Here is a 26304-nt window from a genome sequence, read left to right as displayed (position 1 = left end):
GACACAACATGTCGTCATCTCTCATCGCACCCTGTTATGTCGACAACAATAGTGAGAATCAAAGACGCGTTGATCCACTTTGCAGCATGAGGAGGGTATTAGACGAACGCTCTGAAAATTCGCTCTGAAAATCAATGATTTTCATCGAATCAAATAACCATGTATATTGAAAAGGAGCCCCAGTGAGGTTGGAGATTCACACCAGAGGAAAAGCTGGTCTTGCTTCATTTAGAGATTTTACATTACCAGAAAGGGCTGGGCGGAAGGGAAATTAATATGGTTCAGTGAACCATCGTTCGTTTCATCGATTTCTAACACTTGTCACATCTTCTAGACGCTCTTCTTTTAATTTTCATCCAAACGCTATCAATGAGTGTGTGAATGAATGTTGCGTTACGCCGCTGCCAACACTATTCCAGCAACATTGAGGCGCTGTCAATTATTAAGACAGACACATCAATGATTGATACATTAGTAACGTCCCACGTTGTCGGGGTACGATGACACGCTTTCAGTCAAGTCTCACATTTAACCATCCGATCATCATTTAGCAGGTTGTTACAACAACCACGGAGTGCTGACAGTCATCACCGGAACCCATGTAGGACATAATTCTATTGGAGACACACACAGAAACATAGCAGTTAGCAATTTGAAAAGAAGACGTAAATACAACTTTGGATTTGAAAAATGAACATTGTGTCCGAAGCGTTTCTCGATTATTTTATATTAACTGATCAGTTAAAAGGTTGAAACCGGATTAGTAGCAAAACCAAACCTACAAGGATCAATTATGTTCTGACCAAAGTCAATACAGTTATGATACATCGTTTACAAGGCGCTGAAAAAGAAGCACTAATCAGTAATGAAGGTGGCGTCTGCAGCCTGGCTTCGCATCTGTAGATGTACAACCCAAACTCGTTTTCTCTGACCTTCACAGATATTTAAAGGAGAAATGAGTTCTCCTTGCCGTGTACTGTTGCCGTCTCCCGCAAAAAATTACGGGCGGCGAAATGAAGCTACCCTAATGATTGCTTCAGTAAATCTACACAAACGGCTTCTCATTCCCAGAATCATACAGTATGGCATAAAATAACAAATTGGTCGTGCCAGAAACCAATTCTATACGAGTCGCGGCGCGTATAAAACGTGGGGAGCATTTAGCTCAGACATAACGCCCCCTTGTTCATTTCGTCAGAAAACAGGCAACATTGAAGATTATATTTAGAAAGTATGATGGAATGAATTTACCAGTGGTTCTTTTCGTTACTAAAAACGGCATCGATACATCGGTAATAATTATTACGACGGAAATAACCCCCAGAAAATATATAAATCAAGCCACGCTTTCTGATCTTTGTACCTCTAAAATCCTCGAATTTGGGATGTTAAAATCTGAATGTGTTACGAAGACATGTCTACCTTTGTCTTCTGTACATGCCTGCATAAGGCTACATTGGTTATTACAAAGTAAATATTTACAGGAAAAGTTATTAATACAATTGTTTTCAGTTTAAAATGGGTTCAAACGGGCACCAATATTGAAATTATTCCCCGCTGGTTATCATTTACATGAAATTGGGTTATATCGAACACCAGTATTTAAGTTTTTCCTCGGTAGTTAGTAAAAGGCGTGAAATTCGGTTATATTGAACACACTTTTAAAGTAATTTCTCGGTAGTTATAATGTAGTGAGATCCGGTAGTGTCGAACACCACTATTTAAGTAATTCCTCGGTAATTAGTACAGACGTGAACTTCGGTTATGTCAAACACCAATATTTGAGTTATTCCTCGGTAGTTAGTACAGACGTGAAATTCGGTTATATCGAACACCGCTGTTAAAGTTATTCCTCGGTAATTAGTACAGACGTGGACTTCGGTTATGTCGAACACCAATGTTTGAGTAATTTCTCGGTAGTTATCATGTATGTGAAATTCGGTTATATCGAACACTGCTATTTAGGTTATTACGCGGTAGTAAACATGTACGTGAAATTTGGTTACATCGAACACCAATATTTAAGTAATTCCTCGGTAATTATCATGGATGTGAAATTCGGTTTTATCGAATACCACTGTTTAAGTTATTTCGCGGTAGTTATCTTTCACGTGAAATTCGGTTATACCGAACATCACAATATAAGTTCTGCCTCGGTAGTTAGTACAGGTGTGAAATTCGGTAACATCGAACACCAATATTTTAGTTAGTACGCGGTAGTTATCATGTTTGTGAAATTCGGTGATATCGCCCCGATTATGTTTGTAGTTTGTCAGCACTATCACTTCGGGCTTTTCCCCCGCATTCAGCTGACACGTCGTGGTATAACTGGAATACTGTCAACAGTGGCGTTACACCCAACTCACTAACTCACTCAGTCGTTTAAAAACCGGCCATTACGAACATCAATCCCATGTCTCGAATTCGATTGTTCAAGTGCATTCGGTTATATAGTGGACCTGATCTCCAATAACGAATAAAGATAATGCGAGTGATTGAGTGAATGTTCTTTTACGCCATAGTAAGCAATTAAGCATAATTAATAATTCGGCTATCAATACGTTCCAGTTGTAGTAAAAACATAATTCCAAAGCCTAACATACAATTTCCTGGCACCATACATAATCCAAACATCACATTTCACATACAGTTTATAAACACAGATATATATAGCATTATATTTCTAATGCGAAAGTTAATACAAGGTTTACACACAAATGCCAAAAAGTAGATTAACTAGTAACAAGAAACACAACATAAGCATTCTCTCAAAAGCTCTCAGATTTAGGCACTGACTTAAACCCCAAATATATCTACCTCATCGAAGCTTACTCAGGACTTTCTTCGGGATAATTTGACAACCATATGTTCATGTATCATAATGTGTTATGTTCATCCCACACGTTTTTCTCGCGTATAACATCACACACAAAGTCTTCCTATACTTTAAACACCATCGGGGCTAAGTAACCACGTCCATCTGCCCTGAAAAGGCATTTCTGCCATACTTGCTGTCTATTTGCATCCCTTTTTCAATAACACACAGTCATGGGTCACATAACACGTTTTCTACCTGCAGACCGTTTCTGGAAGTAACGTGATACCCCCTTTACCAACCCCCACTGCTTGGCACCGTCCTGTTTCTGCTACTTCTAACTATACTAATCAACTTCACTCTCTTTGCATAACAATTATTAAAATGTAATCGAAAGGCTGCCGCAAGTTCCACATGACTGCGCGCATCCCCTGAGTGTGGACATGTGCACCACGGGGGTCTAATGCACTTTGGACAACCAGATTCCTACCATTCGTGATGTCCCTGCAAGTTAGGCAGCCTATGGGTTTTTTCTGTGACGGTATGCGCGCATGTCCCGTATATAAGAGCCGAGACAGAGTAGATAGTCAGTCTCTCTCACTGCGGATACTGTTGCCTCGTCTATAGGACAAGCTTCCCCCCTTAGCATCTTGAGAATCGGAAAGCGGCAGGTAAAAATTGTCATTCAACCTCAACCCTGTTTGAAAACTCAAACCCTAAACTCCTGTGTGAAACTCCAAACCCATTTTCCCTACATTATTAATCCAATTTACCATTTTCACACCTTTCATGCAATTTTTGCAGAATCAGCATCCATGTGGAGATCTTGAACGAGAACTGATTTGTCATTTAACTGACATTTGTTCTTCATCATTGAAAGTCAATATCACCTTGGTTGTGTTTCGTTTTTGTTATTTTTTTAAAAAATTCAAAAAGCCCGCAAAATGAAGTTTCTGAAGATTTGCCCGGTTTGACCTTCAACATTTCATTTAACCTTCAACCACACCCTAATACTCGTACTTTCTAAAAAAAAGTCATTAGTTATTTTCTCTTATTGCTTTACATTTTCATTGAAAACAATTCTTCACTCGATAAGCAAACTTTATAAAGAACTCGACTTAAAAGAAATCTTACTTTGTTTTTTTTCTGACACCGGTCTTTTAACGACTCATAGTTCTAAACTTTAAGACAATTTAATCTGATACGTCTGATACTATCTCTTTCTTAAATTAAACTTTAACTTCCAAAAGGGTTGCGAAAGCCTTCAAATCCAATAACCATCACTTTAACTAACACGAGACTTCAACAACTTCAACAACTCACTCCTAAATGTCTCCTAAAGACTTGTTTCTATAATATCGTGTATATGAACAGTACTTTGCTGCTTGTCGGCGGAGGCAAACACGAGCCAGTCGTTAAGGGTAAAATAATTTAACACACGCGGTGAGATAGCAGCAGGGTGTTTAATCAGCTCCAAACAGACGGCGGCTTCATTCATGGAGCTCTAGGTTCTGGCACACCATGGCTTAAACCTTATCGAAGAACCACTCGCGTCTTTAAGCCTTATAATGTAATAAATGAATTACCCAGTTACACTGTTAATCATCTGAGTTTGTTTATAAGATTTCGAAACAAAAGCATTGTACTGTTTGTATAATGATATTGAACCGCGTGACGGTTGTTTGATGTAGATAATTAGGAGTATTTTGTTCCAAGAACTTTGCGAAATAAAATAGTTAGAAATAAAAGAATGAGTTGGATATTTTTCAGATATAATTCAATTTGTTTAAGGTATAAGAACTGAATTAGATTTGTAGTTGTTAATTTCATCTAACACAATTTGTAACATTTTTCATAGTAACATAGTTTTTCTAAACACTTAGTTATCAGTGCTAAATAGGAATGTATGTTCCTAATTATTAGGAAAAGCGTATAAGAGAATAACATTATACATGTAGCAATTATGTACAGATGTTACTTAAATCAACCAAATTGTTAAAAGGGCGTTTCTACTAAAGGAATTATCTCAACCTAGCTGATGTTAAGAAAACGTATTCCGCAGATAGGAATAAGCCAACCAATGGTTACCGTAACCAAGGAATACAAAACTTCATCATCGAAACGGAGTTACTTCATTTGTCAGCACATTTGTAACCCAAACCTGTCTACTCGACAATTCTTGCACCCTTACATTATCGCAATGTCAGGAGAATTAATTACTTTCTAACAAACGGTGCACCAGTTACACGGTCGGTTGTTGCATCGAGGCCGTTGTCTCACGGCAGTGTAACTCTATCCCCCGCGGGCGTTGTGCATGGGGAGGCCATATGAGGAAGGGGGACTGGGGACCCTTATCTGTGACTTGGCTCGATTTCAAGATTCTGCCTACCATAATATGGGACTCTCGTGCTCTCTGCATGCGAGATGTGAGAAGCCTGCTGTAGGTCGTTAAATAAATAATCATCTGGATCAGTGGCGTTGGTCATTAGCGTAAACCAATGATTGGGTTGTACAAACAGTAATTATTTAGTATACGTTTAAAAGAAGAATTGAATCTTTGAGACTGGTCTTTATATATCAGAAATAGTGAAAGATAAAGGTGTTTGTGGTCGAAGGGAGACAACTTGTGAATAATTATTTGGGACGAAAATGTGATACTTCAGTTATTGACAGAATCAGTGCATCGAATCACACCAAATACCTTCGGTCAAACATAAGGGTAGAATAACAACTAAGGCAGTAATGTAATCTTATTAAGATTAGCCCCATGAAATCTCCGCTTGAAAGGCGATAAAAAGCATTGGTAATTGGTAACGCTGAGACAGATAATTAGCTTGATTCAAATGAGCTCAACGTACGCCACCTGGTGTTTGTGTAGGGTGTCTGTTTTCAGGACGTTGTTGGTATGTTTTGTAAGGCGTCAAGTCTATGTAAACGTGCTAGGTTTATAGAAATGTCTTCAGCTGCCAACATTGGAAGTCAGTCTGTTGTATGTACTGTTGTATAAGAAATAACTTTAATCTAAGAACTATTAAAGAGCGTAGTGAAGCCGCCCGTGGAACCACCACCACGTTCAAATATTTTACCGATATCAACACCAATTTTTTAAAAAAGTGATGCTATGGGTGTTTAACGGGTTTTGTTGATATTTAAACCCGAGCAAGTCTTCAAGCAATGTTGCCTTTCCTTTGAGGAGTATTTAAACACTTCTTAAAGATACACGAACGTTTATACACTTGAAAATTGGATAGTAAAACATTACTAAGCTGAACGCAGGTGCCGAAACATTGCAGTCTTATACACAGCAATGATACACCTATCAAAGACGTCACAATCGAATAACCACTTCGTGTTTGTTTCGTTTTAAGCCACTCTTGGCGGGGAGTTGAGTTTAACAATCACCCCTTTACTACCTCCGCAGTTAATCATATCATAAGTATTAAACCTTTTATGTTAAAAGTAATAGAAAGAAAAACAACAGTCGTCAGATGTATGTACATGAATGATGATGTTCCTATCCAGTATATATACTTCTGCTTCTGTGCCACTTCCACTTGACAAAAATAACACTCATCTCTCACGGTCTTTATTGTGTTACACGTTTTTGGTGAACCCAAAATACGATACTACATTAAAAAGGGTTATTGTAACTTACTAGTTTTTGAAACGAAAGTCGAAACGTCATACGCATCTCCCCATACAGTTCACCCTTCTTTTGACAAACCAACCTAACCCAATAGGTCTTGTATGTGCGCTTCTTGTGGTCGCTCCCGTAATCCCCACCTGTAAAAGGTCCCGTTGCCATATCTAAATATGCACGTGCAGCGTCTATGACGTGGGGCACGCGTGCGTGATCTTGGTGTGCGCATGCGCATGCTGGAACAGGTATTTCGTGAAGTATATTACTTGCTTTGAGGGAGCTGTGTCTTGCGGTTGTGAATTGACGGTACCTCTCGAACGGTAATAGAGTAATTCCGTTTTAAAATCAGAAACTACGTTTGTGTTTACAGTTATTTCGGTAAATTTACATTTCCTAAAAAAATTTAAAGCTGACTTATTTTAATTTTGAAGGAACTGTTCCATTTTTTCCTGAAATCATTCATTTCAATGTACAAAACATGCAAAGATGGAATAAACATGGAAAGATATGAGCCTCTTGCAACATTTTGTGTTTATTAATAAAGTAAATGTTACAGTGTCGACGATCCCTTTTGAATTGCAGCTTTGCTTCAGGCTGTTGCCTTTTATGGGCGCTTAGCTTAGTTGGCAAGACAGTCGGTTAGAATGTTACTGACAGATTTCAACATCTCTTTCAGACTCAACCAAAATGGCAAAGTTTTTCAAGCCCAACCAGATGCAGGAGTTCAAAGAAGTGAGTCAAAAGTGGATTCAAATATATACTGAATTATCTACGACTCCGTTTCTATGGATACAACGCCAACTTGTGTTGTAGTTCTATTCCTTGTCGGATTTACGTTTGGATGTATTATCGTGCATCTCTGGAATAGCAGCCATGGATTCCTCTGGATTACACATATACCCCTTCATATGGAATACAAATATAGTTTCAGGATAATTTACATATTGATATAAAAACGTCTATTTTTGCTTTTAAAATAGTAGCGTATGAGAACATGGACTTCTACTTCTTTGGGGTTTCTATTGGACATAGACATTGACACAGACATAGATTTAATTTCAATAATGTAAGGCCACAGGCCCATAATACATATCAATACGTTGGGCTTTCTTCCAAGGATGCTTGTATATTAGCAGTTGTTTCAAAAGTTCAGCATTTTTCTACAAGTTGAAACTATTATGTTTATACCTCAATTTTAATGATATATTTCCAAGGTGAAAAAGATACGAATACTTTTTCTACAAAATTAGCGTTTTATTTTTAAAATGGTTTTATCTTTTATATTATTTGGGTTATGAAATATTAAACTGAACTCCACAAGTACTTACCTTTATAATCCGGCAACTCCGCTATCCGTACACTCCTTGTTGGGGACGCTTATATGCAAAAGGGTATTATGCTGTTCCCGTGACACGCCGTGATTTAAAATTGAAGGTGTTTCGCTGACCAGTCTTTTCTTCAAAATTATTTGGTTTCAGACTCGACATAAAAGGCCAATATAATAGGCATATGTCACAATTAAATATGAGAATTTGATCCCGTTTACTTATCATGAAGTTTGTACTGTATCACCAATACAAAATATCTGTAAGCGAACCATAATTTTATCATTTGTCGAACGAATTTAGCTTTTCACCTGGACACACAGCTTTAATATGTATTTACTGTCCAGGCTTTTACGCTGATCGACGCCAACAGGGACGGCGTCATCTGCATCAATGACCTCAAGGAAATCTACTCCAGCTTGGGTGAGTTTCACCTTCTATTTAGGGTCACTGTGAATTTTGTGTATTTTTGAGGGAATAGTTACACGTTTTAAGAATATGTTTCGAGTGATACTTGAATAGTGTTGCGTCTCTTATTCATCTTCATCAGATATACTTTTCTTTTTAATGACGACGAGTTTCACACAACAGCATATTTTTAATTACGAGTATGCTAACCCAGAACATTCAATTTTGATAGACGGAAAAAATACATTTCACAAATTCCCGTTTCTACATATACCAAATGTGTGTGAAACATCGTTCTATCACCTTTAAACACTTTATCTGACACAGTACGATTAACATTGTAGGGGCGATAACTCCAATTCCCGTACTTAATGGACTATTTCTTGACCAGTATTTGTTCATGAAAGTAAAGGCACTTCCGCTGTTGTAAATGAAAGCTAGGTAGACCAAATATATTTTGCCGTCCTAACTCAATAATGTACCGTCACATTTTCTCCAGCTATATCACCTTTTACATGGATTGCACGTGCAACACATTCCTATGAAACGTACAACCAGTAGTATATTTATCGGGATACAAATACTCTATACGATCACATAACGATGCTATACTGGGCACGATTCTGATGACGATGCTCTGTTGGACACGATCCTGTAGTCGTCTTCAAAAAAGGATACCGTTAAAATGGGTTTTGTCTTTTCGTCTCAGCCTATTACAACTGAACACAATGTGACATGAAGGGAGTAATAAGTTTATCCTTTCGAGAACTGTGAACCCTGGTAAATCTATATTTAATATCTTATCTTACAAATTCGTAAAGTTGTGCCAGAGGTGTGTTCAAATAAAAGCCTTAGACAAGTACATCCATCAAGCGTCATACAAAATATATACATCATTACATTGCTACCGCAGACAATCGCAGCGCATATTCCCAAACTAACATTTCTCAAAAGCCAATCATAGTTTTGATATAGAAGGGATCCATTGTGGTGTACGTTCCATAACTCTAGGCCAAAACGTAACTGTACTCATAACTCCTTGATCAACTTAAATATTTATTTATTACATGCATCCATTATATACTGTTCAGAGCTGATTGAGACATGGTTAAATAAAAACGATGAATATTAAAGTTTGATACCTGTTAAAGAATCTACATGATTCCTCACCACTTTGTGAATGTAATATTCGAATCTTAAAGTTAAATCAGCCTAACAGGAGTTGACTGCCTCCGTGGTCTAATGAATAGAGTGTCTGTTGGAGAACACAAGGTGTGGTCCGCTCGAATCTTACCAAAATACGTTCAAAGAAGGTACGTGTTGATATCCTGCCTTGCACTCGGCATTAAGGGGATAAAACACGGTCTTGTCGGCTCGTAATTATTGTACTGTGTCTGAGTAGTGTATCCATGTTAAACTGCGGCATGGTGTCTCATTTGCGTAGCTGAAGAAAACCGATATTAGTTCGGCATAGTATAGCAACCCCCCCCCCCCCCACACACACATACGTAGATGAACGTCGCTATATCAGTGCAATAATGTTTAACGCGATGTGAAACCCCATTTGACCTAACCTGACCTTTCTTAAACGATAAACCTTAATTGAAATGTCGATTTATGTCAGTGAGACCCATTTGTGAGTTATTATTATTCATTAAATATTGCGTCCAATATTTTAGCCAAAAATCCTTTTGTACCGTCTTTCCTAACACTACTGTTTGTTAAAATAAAAGCGTACCTGTTGAACTTAATTGTGAAGCATCATCACTGTCCGGCCCTGAGAGTCTGTCCGATTAAATTGATTTTGTTTCATATTATATTTTTCGCTGCGAAATTCGGCATTCTAAAAGTTCTTTTCCATTCCGCAGCTCACGTTTTTATGTTTTTATGCTTTTACGACCATTAAAACGCCATCAGTCTCGTTAGTTAGTTATTTTCCCAATTCTAGGCCACTCAAACACACTCTTACCTACCTTCCCATGTATTTCAAACGTGATTAGAAGCAAGGTCGCCTGATGTTATTTGTTATTGTGTTATCAGGCAGAATCCCCCCAGACAGCGAGTTGGAGTCCATGTTGAAGGAGTCATCTGGTCCACTTAACTTCACAAGCTTCCTCAACCTGTTCGGCGAGAAGATGGGAGGTCAGTCGAAACTTGTTAACAAAAAAGTCAATATTACATGTGATTCTGTTATTTTCCCATCATATTTGTGACTTTTGTAAACGCGTAACTGAAATTAAAGATTCAAATATGTAATAGTTTTAATTTAATAACTTAAATTTATACACTTTCAAAATTTCAAATCCATCTTCGAACTATTAATGTTTACGTTTTTTTAAAGGATTTATCGTGAAATACCTTGTTCATTTGTGACTTATATACCCCCTACAACAATTAAAACACTCAAGCGGCACCAAAGGTACAATGATCTGTCTTGACATTCATTTGTTGTGCGCACAATACCAAGAATGATCAAATCTAAAGCCACGTGATTCATATTATTGTTATTATTATCATGTTTATTGTTCAGTTATTTCATTTCTATGACCACAATTACCTTTTCCTTTGAATATAGTAAGTTGTGCGTCTATTAGTATGTGAACACTGGAATGTAATGCATGGCGTTAGACGTCCATAATATCAATCACCTGTTCGTCTGGTGCAGACTCGATTATTTATATGCAGCCGTCATATTGCTCGACAACAATGAAACAAAATTCTTGTTGAGTATCACACTACAATCACTACAATCACTACAATCACTACAAAAGTGTGATTGTCCTTCGGTCAGTAAGATATCGGCGTTGCTGTGCAGGATACTGGCCTAGCCCAGTCGTTAAAGAGCTTGCGAATCTCGTGTGAAGCCCCGGTTCGGCTCCACCAAGTCATTCGTCACCACTCGCTCCTTTCCGTAACCTGCTATTCGGCTTGTCCCGGAATAACACGAGTTGGTCTCGAATGCCGCCAAGTCAGAAGTCCTTAGCGTCCTCTCCGGTGACTCAGTGGTCTCAGTTCATTGTGCTATAAAGAGCTGAATCCCTCAGTTATCGGGATCCGCTGTTGATCTCATCCCTGAATTTCCCCGCTTATACACACGTTGTTGTCAATACCAGACCTTTCATGACTTGCGTGACTTTGGGCTTTCCATCCACATTAAGCTGACACGCTATGAATGAAATACTGTTGAATACGGCGTACGTCACAACTCGCTCAACCCACGCACTTTCCCGCCATATTCATTTCTCAAACCCGGAGGAGTAAATCACGCGTTCGCAACGTCAGTATAACGTCATCCCAGATGCTCCTGACGTATTGTTTGTTTGTTGTTTAACGCCTCACTCAGCAATTTCCTGCTGTAAAATAATCGAGTCTTGACCAGACAATCCAGTGATTGACATCATGAGCATTGACCCACGTTATTGCAATACGTTGACATGCATCAACCAAGTTAGCGAGCTCGACCAATCGATCAAGTTAATCACCTCTTACGACAAGCATAGTATTGCTGTGTAGGGCGGTGGAATGTGCTCCTGCATGACGCCTACATCAGGGTTCGATTCCGCACATGGGTACAAAGTGCACTTCCGATGTGCCCCGCCGTGATATTGCTGGAATATAAGAGTCGTAAAATCCCACTCACTCACTCACCATTGTTGTGGCAATGAGGAATTAGCCAAATGATCCTCCTTGACTATAACCCTGGTTCTTCCTTGCAGGAACTGACGGAGAGGAGACCATCAAGAACGCTTTCGCTATGTTCGACGATGAGGGCAAGGGAACGCTGGCAGAGGAATAGTAAGTAACGCCGGCGACATCAACGTCCGAAATGTATACATGTTCCTCACCCAGTGATACACATTTCACATTTTGATGTTTATAAGAATTTAAAACCCCTTTACATCGGACATGTGATCTCGGTGATGTCAATTCGTTATTACAAAACTTGGCCATTCCACATCTCCTTGTTGTTTTTCTAAGTTTTCTTTCCTACATATATTTCCACACACAATTCTAAAATCATCTATGTCAAGTAAGCAGATTGATGATATTCTAATGTTTAATATTCACATAGTGGAATAATTTGTTTACTTTCTTTCAGCATCAAGGACTTGTTAGCAAACACTGGTGATAACTTTACCGCCGATGAAGTGAGTATCTGAACATGAAAGAAACCTTCAGACAGAACAATGTCCGGTAGCACTGGTTCCGACTCTTGTGAATTGCAAAGTTAAAATTCTTAATATAAAAAACTTTAGTGATACTTTTTACCTTGGACTTTCCAAATGACCAGATATTTCCCACCTGTACACATTACACTTTAAATGTACCGCAAAACTCTGACAGGAAGTTTTCAGGACAGTTGATGTCAAAAGTGCAGTGGACTAAAAGTAAACGCGATGCTTCATTTCCACTTCTTGACAAAGCCCTTTCAGATGTCCCCCACCGTGATATTGCTAAACGCGGCGTAAAACCATACTCACTCACTCACTAACTCACTTCTTGATAAACTTTTAATTTACAAACGGACACCTATGCATCGCACATATGTTAACATCAACCCTCTAGGTTCAGCCTGGTAAAATAATAGTAAGACCAAGTGTGGTTTGACTCGATTTTATAATTCACTCAAGTTTTGGGGACTTGAATAAAGAGATGTGCATACGTTATCGGCGGATATTTCGAAGTCCGGGATATTATCTGATCAACTTGATGGTGGTATCCTTGAGAGTACAGTCACGAGGATACCTCAGGTCTGCAAGTACATAGTGTGTCATCTGACACTATTTGTAAACATTGTAAACGTTCTCGTAAGCGTCCTCGTGTTATACATAATATTTTCAGGGCAGAAATGTACTTCATTACACAACACATAGATAGGTAGAGTAAACTTTTGTTCTTAAATCTAACAGCCTATTCCTTCACTGTAAACATTTCGATATTGTCTCAAAAGCAGAATTCTCTGTCCTACCTTTAGCGTTTTCATTTATCACGTGACCATGAGCTTCTTGTGGTTTGGTTTCATTAGGTGCCGCACCATCAGTACAATCTTGCTCTGATTATGAGTGAGGGAGTGAGTGGGTTTGGTTTAACGATGCTTTGGACAGCATGTCAGTTGTATCACGGCGTGACGGTTTTATCATGAAGGAAATCCGGAAACGACGCATGTCTCAGGCGTTGACCGCTTTAGTGAAATCTACGAGCTCTAGTTGGCACCGAAGAACCCAGAATAATACTCAGGGCTCATATGTTTCTGGCAAACCTGAAGGACCCAACTCTGAACAGTGAATTGTGGATCCTTAGATACCCGGGACCCGGGGCCTGAGTTACGCCCCTTGAGCATGCCAGGATCCGGTGATCGTGGACTCGAAACCCCAGCTCACCCTGAAAATTGTCTTGCCATTCTCGTGATCAGGGCTTCAACTACAGTTGTAAACGATAACCTCACTCAGGGCTTCCCATGACACTGCTTTTGCATTCACTCACACATGTTACCTATTACTGAAATGGGTATATTACGCTTGTCGTGTCGTTTTTCAGATCAAGCAGACGTGGAAAGCGGCCCCCATTGCCAAGGGACAGTTCGACTACAAAGCGTTCACAGCCAAACTGAAGGGTAGAGAAGAGGATGAAAACTAGATCATTATGTGTCTGTAACGTTCTCACCGTCACTTCACGCCTCACCTTGACCCTCACCTTAACCTTGACCCTCGGGTGACGCTCTGTGTACACCCCAGGGGCAGATTCACTTCAGACAGACATCGCCATGGACATTGTAATTGACAGCTGAAAACGAGGCTCGCCGCGAAGACGTCTACCAGAACGAGGTCCCACTAGAGGTTGTGATTGTCCTGAATTGAAGTTTTGCCTGTTTTTATTAATTTAGAAGTGATATGAACTGCGTATAACACTCCTTGTATATATAAGTGACTTGCCTTGATATGAATATATACCTAGAACTGTTCGCTGGTAGGCTCTGCCGCGATTGGCCGAGTCGGACGCTGTGTTGGAGCCATCCGCTCTGGTTTCGTGTTTAGGAACGTGTTCTGGAAAGATATGTCTGTCTTGGCCGAGTGCCTGGCGCCGCACCGGGTCTCGGCCCTCATCTCTCTCTCCCCCACCCCTTAGGGGCAGGGCTCATTCCCCTTCCCTGGCTACATACGGTGTGCCTTCCCACCGTCCGATGGTTTCCAACGTACGGGGCCAGTGTCACCAGTGAGATCACGACAGCCGACGACCTTGTACATACAACAGAGGACATTGATGCCTCTGCATGAATCAATCCGATGTCGATTTGTGATTTATTTGTTTAATAAAACAAATGTGCACAGAGCATTTTATCTTGAGAGTGTTTTATCGAACAACAACGTTGCTGGTCCTATTTTAGTATGCTTCTCCATAGCTAAAAGATATTCTCAACACATGCCACTTTATACAATATTTTTCTTGTCGTTTCTGTTACAAATGTATTATTAAATAATGTATCTGTTTCACCATGAGTCTTAAGGCTTGCAATTACAGTGTTATGATTGACACTTATTCATATTGTTTGTATTCCTTATACAAAACTATTAACGTAACATCGTCTATGCATGATGTTGGGCTATGGGGTAGCCTAGTGGTTAAAACGTTCTCTCGTCACGCCGAAGTCCCGGGTTCGATTCTCCACAAGGGTACAATGTGTGAAGCCAATTTCTGGTGTCCCCGGCGTGATATTGCTGAAATATTGCTAAACGTGGCGTAAACCATACTTCCTCACTATGCATAATGATATCTCCCAAGTCACTTAAGTTGAGTTTACCCATCGCTACAAGTTGATATTTACAAAATAAACTGCAAGAAAATCCTACCACTAATCTTGTGTTCACATGCCTAAGATCTGTTTAAGAGAGTCAACATTCAGCTTGTTGTCAAGACACCATACCAACACAACCCACCAATACACGTACTTGCATGGAATAGCCTTAGTGTGTGGAGCTCCACTTAAAGATTGTGGCAGTTCAGAAACATATAGCACATTGGAGCAGTTTACTTTCATAGTATAATCAAAACAAGTTCACTGGAGTTTTGCTCTCCCCACTCCCCCCACATACAAACAAAAGAAAATGATAAAAAGACCAACTTAGATGCGGCACTGTTGACAACAAGACAATATTAACTGGACATGCTAAATCTTGAAATATGTAAAATTAGTTTATTTGTATATCGTTTCTCCCACACCAAACTGTCATGCCGTCATACAACCGAGTTAAGTTCGAAGCGGCGTTAAACCAAACTCACTCACTCACTCACATTCGTATTTTGACCTTAGCAGTTTTCTAGACCAATTTATTTTTCAATAAAAGTTTTCAAAATTGTTCATGCAGCCGTAAACAGGTCTTCAAAAGCTTTTCGAATCCTAGCTTCTTTGATTAAAAACAATTTTCAATCAATAATTTTTCCATTCATTCCGTTCCTTTTACACATGTTAAATTGTATATAAGGTTAAATGTGTTATAATTCATTAGTTTTTCAACCCAAAATTTGGTTATCATCGCAATTTTCTCTTTGGGTAATATGAAAAGGCGAACTCATTTTAGATGACATGTCATTCATTGAAGTTAAACTTCAAGTCGACATCATACTTGTAGCTTTAGTTATCACATACATAGGAACCGCCAACACCAGAGAACTATAATCTTGACCAGCCATGTGTAATATCCCAGTTTATCACGGCGTGTCAACGTGGTTTGGAAGAAAGCCAGAAGTGATGAAGGCCTGTCGTGTTACCCACGAGCACGGCCCGACAACCCTTAAACCAATATCAGGGAGTCCCAGGATTTGAACCAATGATCATAGATCGCATGCATAATGGCCACAACTCTGCATAACGAATTGCGGCTGTTTAGACGAGTGGGCCACCCGGCAATTGAAGGACCTATCTGAGTGAGTGAGTGAGTGAGTGAGTATAGTACATTGCTTTTAGCAATATTCCAGTAATATCACGACGGGGGACACCAGAAATGGGCTTCACACATTGTACCCATGTCGGGAATCGAACTCGGGTCTTCGGCGTGACTAGAAAACGCTTTAACCACTCGGCTCCCCGACCGCCCCGGACCTATCTGCGAGTTTATTTGAAGCCATATATGATGCAGTGACAACGACGATAGAAGTTTATAGATAGATTTTAACACTTTTATTTCATTATACGCACAAAAATACGTATTTCACTAGGTTTACAAGTTTATCATATTTCTTAAGGTTAAATCAAATGCATTTTGACTTTCATAACAATAAAGAAGAGAATTTATGGATGTCAACTTCTTTGAGTATATATATAATTACTCCTCCACCTGACGAAGGAGTAAGTAAATACCCCGAAACGTTGTGTTCCTCATAATAAAAACGTTGACATCCAAAAATTCTCTTCCTTATGTGTATCACTTCTAAATGCCATTGAAAGACTTCATAACAATAGTTTTAAATATTTTGTAAACTGTACTACTCCGCACACAATATCCACAAAACTAGTATGTTTGATTGTAAAAAGGCATTAATTGTCGTTTATTTTAGTCAGAACCTCAGAATATCTAAACAATGTGACATTGTAAATCAGAAAGTCAACACGCGTAATACACTTGTGTGTTGTCAGCATCGACCCACGTCATCAGAGCACGTTCATGCACAAAGTCTGTCAGCTCACTTCCGGGAGGTTGGTTTCCTCGGGAAACAGGATTTGCCAGTGCCACTATGGACCATTGCAGATGCTTAAAATTGTGGAATCATTAACGAGTTGAAACACTGACATATGTTGTGGGGCATTCCGTACACAACCGTCATGTCCGCGCGTCCTCATCAATAAAGTCCACGTGTAACAACGCGCATGTCCCCCCTCCTATTTGAGGCCTTGTAGCTGGCTTTGCTGCCGAGTTGGCAATGTCGGGTTCGCGTGTCTCATCGTGGTCGGTTGGCCATGGCGTCGTGTTCCAGTGCTGTGGGCTCCCGCTGCCGAACACGAGGTAGAAGAGACTGCCGAAAATGTAGATTGTTGCAGTGATAACGACAAGAATTTCCCAGTTGCCTTGATATCCCTGAAATGTAAAATATTGCCGGAATGAAATATTCAAATACAAACAGGAAACTTGCTGAATGACGTCTTCATCGCGTGCTCGTGCTGGCAGTTTACAGATAGCTCAATACTGGTGCACCTTGTTTAACAAATGCAAATGGTTAAGACGGATGAGACAGTGAAATACAATGATACTTCTAGAATGAAAACACATTTTCTCGCCGAGAACCCATTCATTCTGTCGGGTATAGAAAGACAAATTAAACAGTGTAATATTTTCTTGTTTCTTTCTTTCTTTTTTTGTGGGGTGTATTCACATTTAAACGCCGTGATATAAACTCTGCTCAAAAAGAAACTCTCTGATGCAATGAAATTTTCTCGCCTTCTATCACAATGATTGATTCATTTTAGATATCGTGAACGTCAACTCACACAGAACCAATTTACAAACACTTTAAAAGCAATGCATATTACGCTACAATCTTTGCAATGTCTTTAACAACTGCTTTTATAGTGCCAGTGTGTTCTTAATCAACGGTTTTGAGAAGGTCACAATTGAAATTTATGGTCAAGAATAATACTTGTACTTCTTCACGGTGCCATGATAACATAGGATGCGGTGTGTGAATGAGATCGAGGAAGCCGGCTATTCCGCCGATGTCAAGTTTAGATTAAAACATTCTTTTGAAATAACTAGAATCTTCTGAAAAATAGGAATAAATCACAAATACAACCGCATTCTCTAAACACGCACACCACTATTATAACACTTACGGCATCGACACTTTCGGCAATTGTTGCGCTGCCTAAGAGGACGAAAGCCGATGCGAGGGTGTTGGAGATACCAAATACTATCCCAGCATATTGTGGTGATATGTCGATGGCGTTGATGATGTAGCCGCCAGAGTAGACGCAGCCGGTGAGGGACACGCCCGTGACGAGGAGGGTGAGCTTGACGGTAGGGTGGGAGGAGGGCAGGACTCCGGCGATGATGAGGACTATTGCTGGGGTCAGTTCACCTGCATTAATACCATGTTACAGTGATTCTCTACAAGCCAATGTAAGCAAAATAAACTTCATATTCAATCATCGCGATACAATGTTGAAGTTTCAGTGTGCTTTCTAGAAACGTTGTTAAAAGTATACATTATTTTCTTGAAACTTTAAAAAATGCCATTGAGATTGATGTTAAATACATTTTCTTGAAAATGAAACATATTATCGCAACATTTAAACTTTAAGTTATTTTGTTTCTTTTTGCATGTATACCAAGGTACTGAGTTGCATACAGCATGTATACCAAGGTACTGAGTTGCATACAGCATGTATACAACGGTACTGAGTTGCATACAACAGGTATACTACGGTACTGAGTTGCATGCAGCATGTATACTACGGTACTGAGTTCCATACAACATGTATACCACGGTACTGAGTTGCATACAACAGGTATACGACGGTACTGAGTTGCATGCAGCAGGTATACTACGGTACTGAGTTGCATACAGCAGGTATACTACGGTACTGAGTTGCATGCAGCAGGTATACTACGGTACTGAGTTGCATGCAGCATGTATACCACGGTACTGAGTTGCATACAGCATGTATACAACGGTACTGAGTTGCATACAGCAGGTATACTGCGGTACTGAGTTGCATGCAGCATGTAAACCACAGCACTGAGTTGCATGCAGCAGGTATACTACGGTACTGAGTTGCATACAACATGTATACCACGGTACTGAGTTGCATGCAGCATGTATACCACGGTACTGAGTTCCATACAACATGTATACCACGGTACTGAGTTGCATGCAACAGGTATACGACGGTACTGAGTTGCATGCAGCATGTATACCACGGTACTGAATTGCATGCAGCATGTATACCAAGGTACTGAGTTACATATATCATGTCTACCACGGTACTGAGTTGCATGCAGCATGTATACCACGGTACTGAGTTGCATACAGCAGGTATACTACGGTACTGAGTTGCATGCAGCAGGTATACTACGGTACTGAGTTGCATACAGCAGGTATACTACGGTACTGAGTTACATATATCATGTATACCACGGTACTGAGTTGCATGCAACAGGTATACTACGGTACTGAGTTGCATGCAGCATGTATACCACGGTACTGAATTGCATGCAGCATGTATACCAAGGTACTGAGTTGCATACAGCATGTATACAACGGTACTGAGTTGCATACAACAGGTATACTACGGTACTGAGTTGCATGCAGCATGTATACCACAGCACTGAGTTGCATACAACAGGTATACGACGGTACTGAGTTGCATGCAGCAGGTATACTACGGTACTGAGTTGCATACAGCAGGTATACTACGGTACTGAGTTGCATGCAGCAGGTATACTACGGTACTGAGTTGCATGCAGCATGTATACCACGGTACTGAGTTGCATACAGCATGTATACAACGGTACTGAGTTGCATACAACAGGTATACTGCGGTACTGAGTTGCATGCAGCATGTAAACCACAGCACTGAGTTGCATGCAGCAGGTATACTACGGTACTGAGTTGCATACAACATGTATACCACGGTACTGAGTTGCATGCAGCATGTATACCACGGTACTGAGTTCCATACAACATGTATACCACGGTACTGAGTTGCATGCAACAGGTATACGACGGTACTGAGTTGCATGCAGCATGTATACCACGGTACTGAATTGCATGCAGCATGTATACCAAGGTACTGAGTTACATATATCATGTCTACCACGGTACTGAGTTGCATGCAGCATGTATACCACGGTACTGAGTTGCATACAGCAGGTATACTACGGTACTGAGTTGCATGCAGCAGGTATACTACGGTACTGAGTTGCATACAGCAGGTATACTACGGTACTGAGTTACATATATCATGTATACCACGGTACTGAGTTGCATGCAGCATGTATACCACGGTACTGAGTTCCATACAACATGTATACCACGGTACTGAGTTGCATGCAACAGGTATACGACGGTACTGAGTTGCATGCAGCATGTATACCACGGTACTGAATTGCATGCAGCATGTATACCAAGGTACTGAGTTGCATACAGCATGTATACAACGGTACTGAGTTGCATACAACAGGTATACTACGGTACTGAGTTGCATGCAGCATGTATACCACGGTACTGAGTTGCATACAGCATGTATACAACGGTACTGAGTTGCATACAGCAGGTATACTGCGGTACTGAGTTGCATGCAGCATGTAAACCACAGCACTGAGTTGCATGCAGCAGGTATACTACGGTACTGAGTTGCATACAACATGTATACCACGGTACTGAGTTGCATGCAGCATGTATACCACGGTACTGAGTTCCATACAACATGTATACCACGGTACTGAGTTGCATGCAACAGGTATACGACGGTACTGAGTTGCATGCAGCATGTATACCACGGTACTGAATTGCATGCAGCATGTATACCAAGGTACTGAGTTACATATATCATGTCTACCACGGTACTGAGTTGCATGCAGCATGTATACCACGGTACTGAGTTGCATACAGCAGGTATACTACGGTACTGAGTTGCATGCAGCAGGTATACTACGGTACTGAGTTGCATACAGCAGGTATACTACGGTACTGAGTTACATATATCATGTATACCACGGTACTGAGTTGCATGCAGCATGTATACCACGGTACTGAGTTCCATACAACATGTATACCACGGTACTGAGTTGCATGCAACAGGTTTACGACGGTACTGAGTTGCATGCAGCATGTATACCACGGTACTGAATTGCATGCAGCATGTATACCAAGGTACTGAGTTGCATACAGCATGTATACAACGGTACTGAGTTGCATACAACAGGTATACTACGGTACTGAGTTGCATGCAGCATGTATACCACAGCACTGAGTTGCATGCAGCAGGTATACAACGGTACTGAGTTCCATACAACATGTATACCACGGTACTGAGTTGCATACAACAGGTATACGACGGTACTGAGTTGCATGCAGCAGGTATACTACGGTACTGAGTTGCATACAGCAGGTATACGACGGTACTGAGTTGCATGCAGCATGTATACCACGGTACTGAGTTGCATACAGCATGTATACAACGGTACTGAGTTGCATACAGCAGGTATACTGCGGTACTGAGTTGCATGCAGCATGTAAACCACAGCACTGAGTTGCATGCAGCAGGTATACTACGGTACTGAGTTGCATACAACATGTATACCACGGTACTGAGTTGCATGCAGCAGGTATACGACGGTACTGAGTTGCATGCAGCATATATACGACGGTACTGAGTTGCATGCAGCAGGTATACGACGGTACTGAGTTGCATGCAGCAGGTATACTACGGTACTGAGTTGCATGCAGCATGTATACGACGGTACTGAGTTGCATGCAGCAGGTATACGACGGTACTGAGTTGCATACAACAGGTATACCACGGTACTGAGTTGCATGCAGCAGGTATACCACGGTACTGAGTTGCATGCAGCAGGTATACCACGGTACTGAGTTGCATGCAGCAGGTATACGACGGTACTGAGTTGCATGCAGCAGGTATACTACGGTACTGAGTTGCATGCAGCAGGTATACTACGGTAAGAGTTGCATGCAGCAGGTATACTACGGTACTGAGTTGCATACAGCAGGTATACGACGGTACTGAGTTGCATACAGCAGGTATACTACGGTACTGAGTTGCATGCAACAGGTATACTACGGTACTGAGTTGCATGCAGCATGTATACTACGGTACTGAGTTGCATGCAGCAGGTATACGACGGTAAAGAGTTGCATATATCATGTATGCCACGGTACTGAGTTGCATGCAGCATGTATACTACTGTTCTGGAAAACGATCAAATTGACCTATCGAGTTGAATATCTTCCTTGTAGATGTCGTGGACAGGTAGTCGGTAGAGCGGATATGGTCAGCAATGTGTCCGGTCAACACTATGACCACGAACAATCCCAAATGTGGAGTGGCTTGCAAGACGCTCTGAAGAAACACGAACAAATGAGTAACATTATTTTTATTGCGAGCATATACAAGTCACTGTGAACGTGCGGTCGGAAGGCGATTAGACATTGAGTGATATACTGATTGTTACAAAATTTGTTATGCATTAAGTGATTACAATGAGTGAGAGAATAGTCTATTTATATCAAGGTGTGTCAGCTGAATGTGGAATGCAAACCCAAAGTGACGCACGTCATACACGTGTAAGAGATCACTTGACTATAACGAGGTTGGATCTGGAGCTGACGAACCAGGGATCATAACCAGGGTGTGGTTTGGATTCGAGTCCATGACAAGTAAACCATGGCACAACCTAGGCACGTTACTCTTCACAGCGAGATGCGGCACATTAGAAAAGACCCCTTTACTTCTAACCCTGACCATCCTACACCTACCCCGCCAACACTTAGGCCCAAGCGCCCACACCCTACCTCCACCCCCCCACCCCCCAATACCTACATCCGACCCGCCCACACCCAGCCTCCTCCCAGCCCACACCCTACAACCACTCCGACAACACCCTACCTCCACCTCGACAACACCCTTACTCCATAACGCCCACAGCAAACCTCCACCTTGCCAGCACAAACTCATCCTAGATTAAGATGTTGCTGTTCTTGAATAAAATGCAATTCAGTGCTTGTACGTGTACCTTGTATGTGTCATCAGTGATACTATGCTGTATGAAGGTAGATGTACAAGACAAATACACGTGACTTCCTACAGCTCCGCAAGTGTGGCTTACTAGAATACCCCACAGAGGATATGATGTCATCATGCCACGCCAAGGGACCGTATCACCATCCTGAAAAATGGTATTTGTTTTCAGAACATAGGTTGTCACAAATTAGAACAGATGTTATTTTTCATATGTTTGAGTCATAAGCTCGTGTCTCCTACCATGTATTTAGAATATACTCGATTCTGATTGGTCAATGTAAATCACAATAACCGCCTACTATTTAAACAGCCGGTTTCACACCTGTATCACCACCTAAGCTAATATTGAGAGAAAAGTACTTTTTTGCTTAAATGTCTTTTCATGATAATCCCTTGATCAAATAGATAACCAACCCAAAACTAGGTCTCAACCTAATCACTCAAGTTTAATTTTTTCATGTGAGAATGGATATCCCAATTGTTTACCTCATCATTAAACATGCGTTAGTTGGTGATAAATCGTGAAGTTATTAATCATAGATTCAGAGCAATTGAATTCCGCTCTATGGTTATACACTCAGTCAACAGTGACATACCTGTAATTGAAATGATCCCCGATTCCTTTGACTTCCGGTTATGTATTCTTTCTCTTCACAGGATATCCGGGAATTACCGGAAGGAGTATCAGTAACCATTACTATGCAGATGATTACCCACAGCAAACTTAAATTTCCTGGAAAAAATAAACGAGTCAGTAATGTCGTAACTGCGTTTTGGGGTTAACTGAGCCCTACTACAGTTACCTAATTTATTGTCCTTCCGTGTCGTCGTAGACAAGGTAAGCCATGACTCGGGTCATCTTAGTCAAGGATTGATTGGTCTATCAACTCTTACTCCGAACTGTCTCTATCAGCATGCATGTACCGGCCCTTGCACTCACCAAGAGTAAACACAAAACATAGGTTACACCCACATACTTTTAATAACGCTCCGGTCCATCTTCAAATACAACTTCTACATAAGACAGGCAAGACTGGACAAACGGGGTGGTAATGATCTGCCTCAGTCACTGCCAAAACCGCGCACCTAGCTAGTGCTGAGCGTATGTTTTTAACGTGTTCGAGTCTAACTTTTCTTTGTCACATGTAACAATGCCTCAATTGGATTCGATAAAAGTTACATGTGACCATGAACTCATGTGTGTTGTAATCGGAAAAAAATACCGAAGCCTACTGACAGAATGAGCATCTGTCTATAGACTTTGTAACTCACATCCTGATTCTACAAATGAAAAGTATCTTACCTCATTCATGATTCAATAACTATTGACGATAATGTCGAAACAATCTTACGATAAATGTGAAATGTTCGGAAACATTCCCATGTTAAATGTAAATGTCCTTTCCCAATTAATTCCTTCCTGGCTAATAGTTCTGTCACGAACTTTACATAATGCAACTGCATCATTGCAGTTATCATCGGTTCGATTTACCATTTTCTTATGTTTTTTAGACGCATTTCAACCTTAAAACAGTACACAGACAGAGAGAGAGAGAGAGAGAGAGAGAGAGAGAGAGAGAGAGAGAGAGAGAGAGAGAGAGAGCATGTAGATACCTCTAACAACTGAGTACGCGTTCTGCTGATAGGCCACAGACGTTTTCTATATTGGTGATCACTTTCAGCGAGTACTGGCATGACTAAGGCAAGCCGTACAACATTGGGTCATTTCACTTCTTGGAGAATATAAACAGTACAACAGTTCCCTACACACTATATCCTTGCTGTATTACGTAGGACACGTGCATGCTTATTTATGATGTTGCATTCATTCTGCGATATATATGAAACAGTGTTTACCTTGAATATAGAATAAACTAGGCCAATGACTTTCACACCAATGCGTGCAGAAGAGCGTCATGACGATGGAGCCAATGATGCCAATCTGCGACCCTGGAATGAAATGAACGGCACTTTACTTCTACTACTTCTACTACTTCTACTACTAAGTTCTAGGTGTTACTTAAGAACAAAATGCAGCGTTAACAAACTTACGTTTTGATTGATTAGCTCTATAATTTAGAGGTTTTTTCATCTTTTGCAAATCAGTTAAGTTCATAGCTGTTCCGTACAAATATACAAATATCCACTTATCTTCAATCCCACAGGTTTTCTGGTGTCTGTGGACATATGTATACTGAGTCAATTAAAAACTTTTTTAAAAGTAATCCCATATATGATATACAACGGACAAATGTATCAGAGAAGGTAATTTTTAATCATTAATGTCCAAAGAAGGATTTTAATTAACGGTGGTAACCATAATTTGTTCCAAGCACCTACGGTATTCGGTAATAACATCAACAGTTTAAAACATAAGTCCCAAGCACGAGAATCTGATGGCACACAAGTTCAGTTGCGTGTATGGCCACCATGTGCGTCGACAACTGCCACACAAAGCCTCCGCATGGACCTTGTGATGCTTGTGAACACATCATTGGGAAGACGACGTCATTGTTGCTGCAAAATGGTGCCAAGATCTTGCAAATTCTGTGGTTGGTTCTGGAGAGTGCGCAGACTTCTGCCAAGAGCATCCCAGACGTGTTCAATGGGACTGAGGTCTGGAGACCTTGACGGCCAGTCCATGACGTTGACTCCCGCATTCTGAAGGAAATTCCTTGTCAAAATTGCTGTGTGGGGTCTGGCATTTTCGTGTTGGAAGATCAAACCGGGTCCATGTGCTGCCATTAAAGGCAGAAGTTCTGGGGCCAGTACCTGGTCGCGGTAAGCAGCAGCGTTGAGGTTGCCACGCATGGCAAGAAGCCTGGAACGTGTATTGCCACAGAAAGCAACCCACACCATGACACTTCCGCCTCGAACTTCCTGTACACAACGCTGGGGGTAACGTTCATGACGGCGCCTCCACACCTCGCCCTACCATCAGCAAATCGAAGATTAAATCGGGATTATTCACTGAATCAGTCCGTTGACTACAACCCATCGTCCTTGCGACTTCAGCTACGGACGTTCCCGTCTGCAACATGCCGATGGCACGTTCACGTTGCACATTTGTAGGGCGTGGCATGACAAATGGCCGTAAAGACTTTTGTTTTCTTGTGTTTTTCTTTTTTTGTTAATGACTGCAAACAAGTATGGCTGAAAACACGTGCTGTATTATGGCCACGTGACCAGATGCACGTGAAAAAACACTTTTGCCACTATAGTGCTGTGCACATGATTTTGATCGATTCACCTGCACAAAAACGGGTGTTACCTGAAGACAATACGTGGCCGTTACTGTTTAAATACACAATAAGAGCCCACAATGATAACTGGTCAAAATGTTAAAATTCTAGGATTGTGAAGT

At 40.7% G+C, this 26304-nt stretch overlaps 2 protein-coding genes across 2 annotated transcripts; one reads left to right on the top strand and one right to left on the bottom strand.

Moving 5' to 3' along the window:
- The first annotated feature begins 3382 nt into the window (after positions 1-3382).
- Positions 3383-14521, top strand: LOC139452977 (myosin regulatory light chain, smooth muscle-like). The gene is made up of 7 exons (XM_071234604.1): positions 3383-3486; positions 7132-7187; positions 8128-8203; positions 10229-10330; positions 11905-11983; positions 12288-12336; positions 13727-14521. The coding sequence occupies exons 2-7, from the start codon at positions 7143-7145 to the stop codon at positions 13823-13825; spliced, it is 450 nt and encodes a 149-aa protein (XP_071090705.1). The 5' UTR covers positions 3383-3486; positions 7132-7142; the 3' UTR covers positions 13826-14521.
- Positions 14522-17004: 2483 nt separating this feature from the next.
- LOC139452024 (sialin-like) lies at positions 17005-23058 on the bottom strand. Its single transcript, XM_071233303.1, has 4 exons — positions 22933-23058; positions 22130-22259; positions 18012-18256; positions 17005-17259 (listed from the first exon to the last, which is right to left on the bottom strand). Exons 1-4 carry the CDS (start codon positions 23056-23058, stop codon positions 17005-17007), a joined length of 756 nt encoding a protein of 251 aa, XP_071089404.1.
- Positions 23059-26304: the final 3246 nt, after the last annotated feature.

The sequence above is a fragment of the Haliotis cracherodii genome, unplaced genomic scaffold (genome assembly GCF_022045235.1).
Source record: "Haliotis cracherodii isolate W230 unplaced genomic scaffold, xgHalCrac1.p SCAF_9, whole genome shotgun sequence".
Taxonomy (NCBI): domain Eukaryota; kingdom Metazoa; phylum Mollusca; class Gastropoda; order Lepetellida; family Haliotidae; genus Haliotis; species Haliotis cracherodii.
Note: the sequence above shows the minus strand (reverse complement) of the source record. Positions and strands in the feature narration are given on the sequence as shown.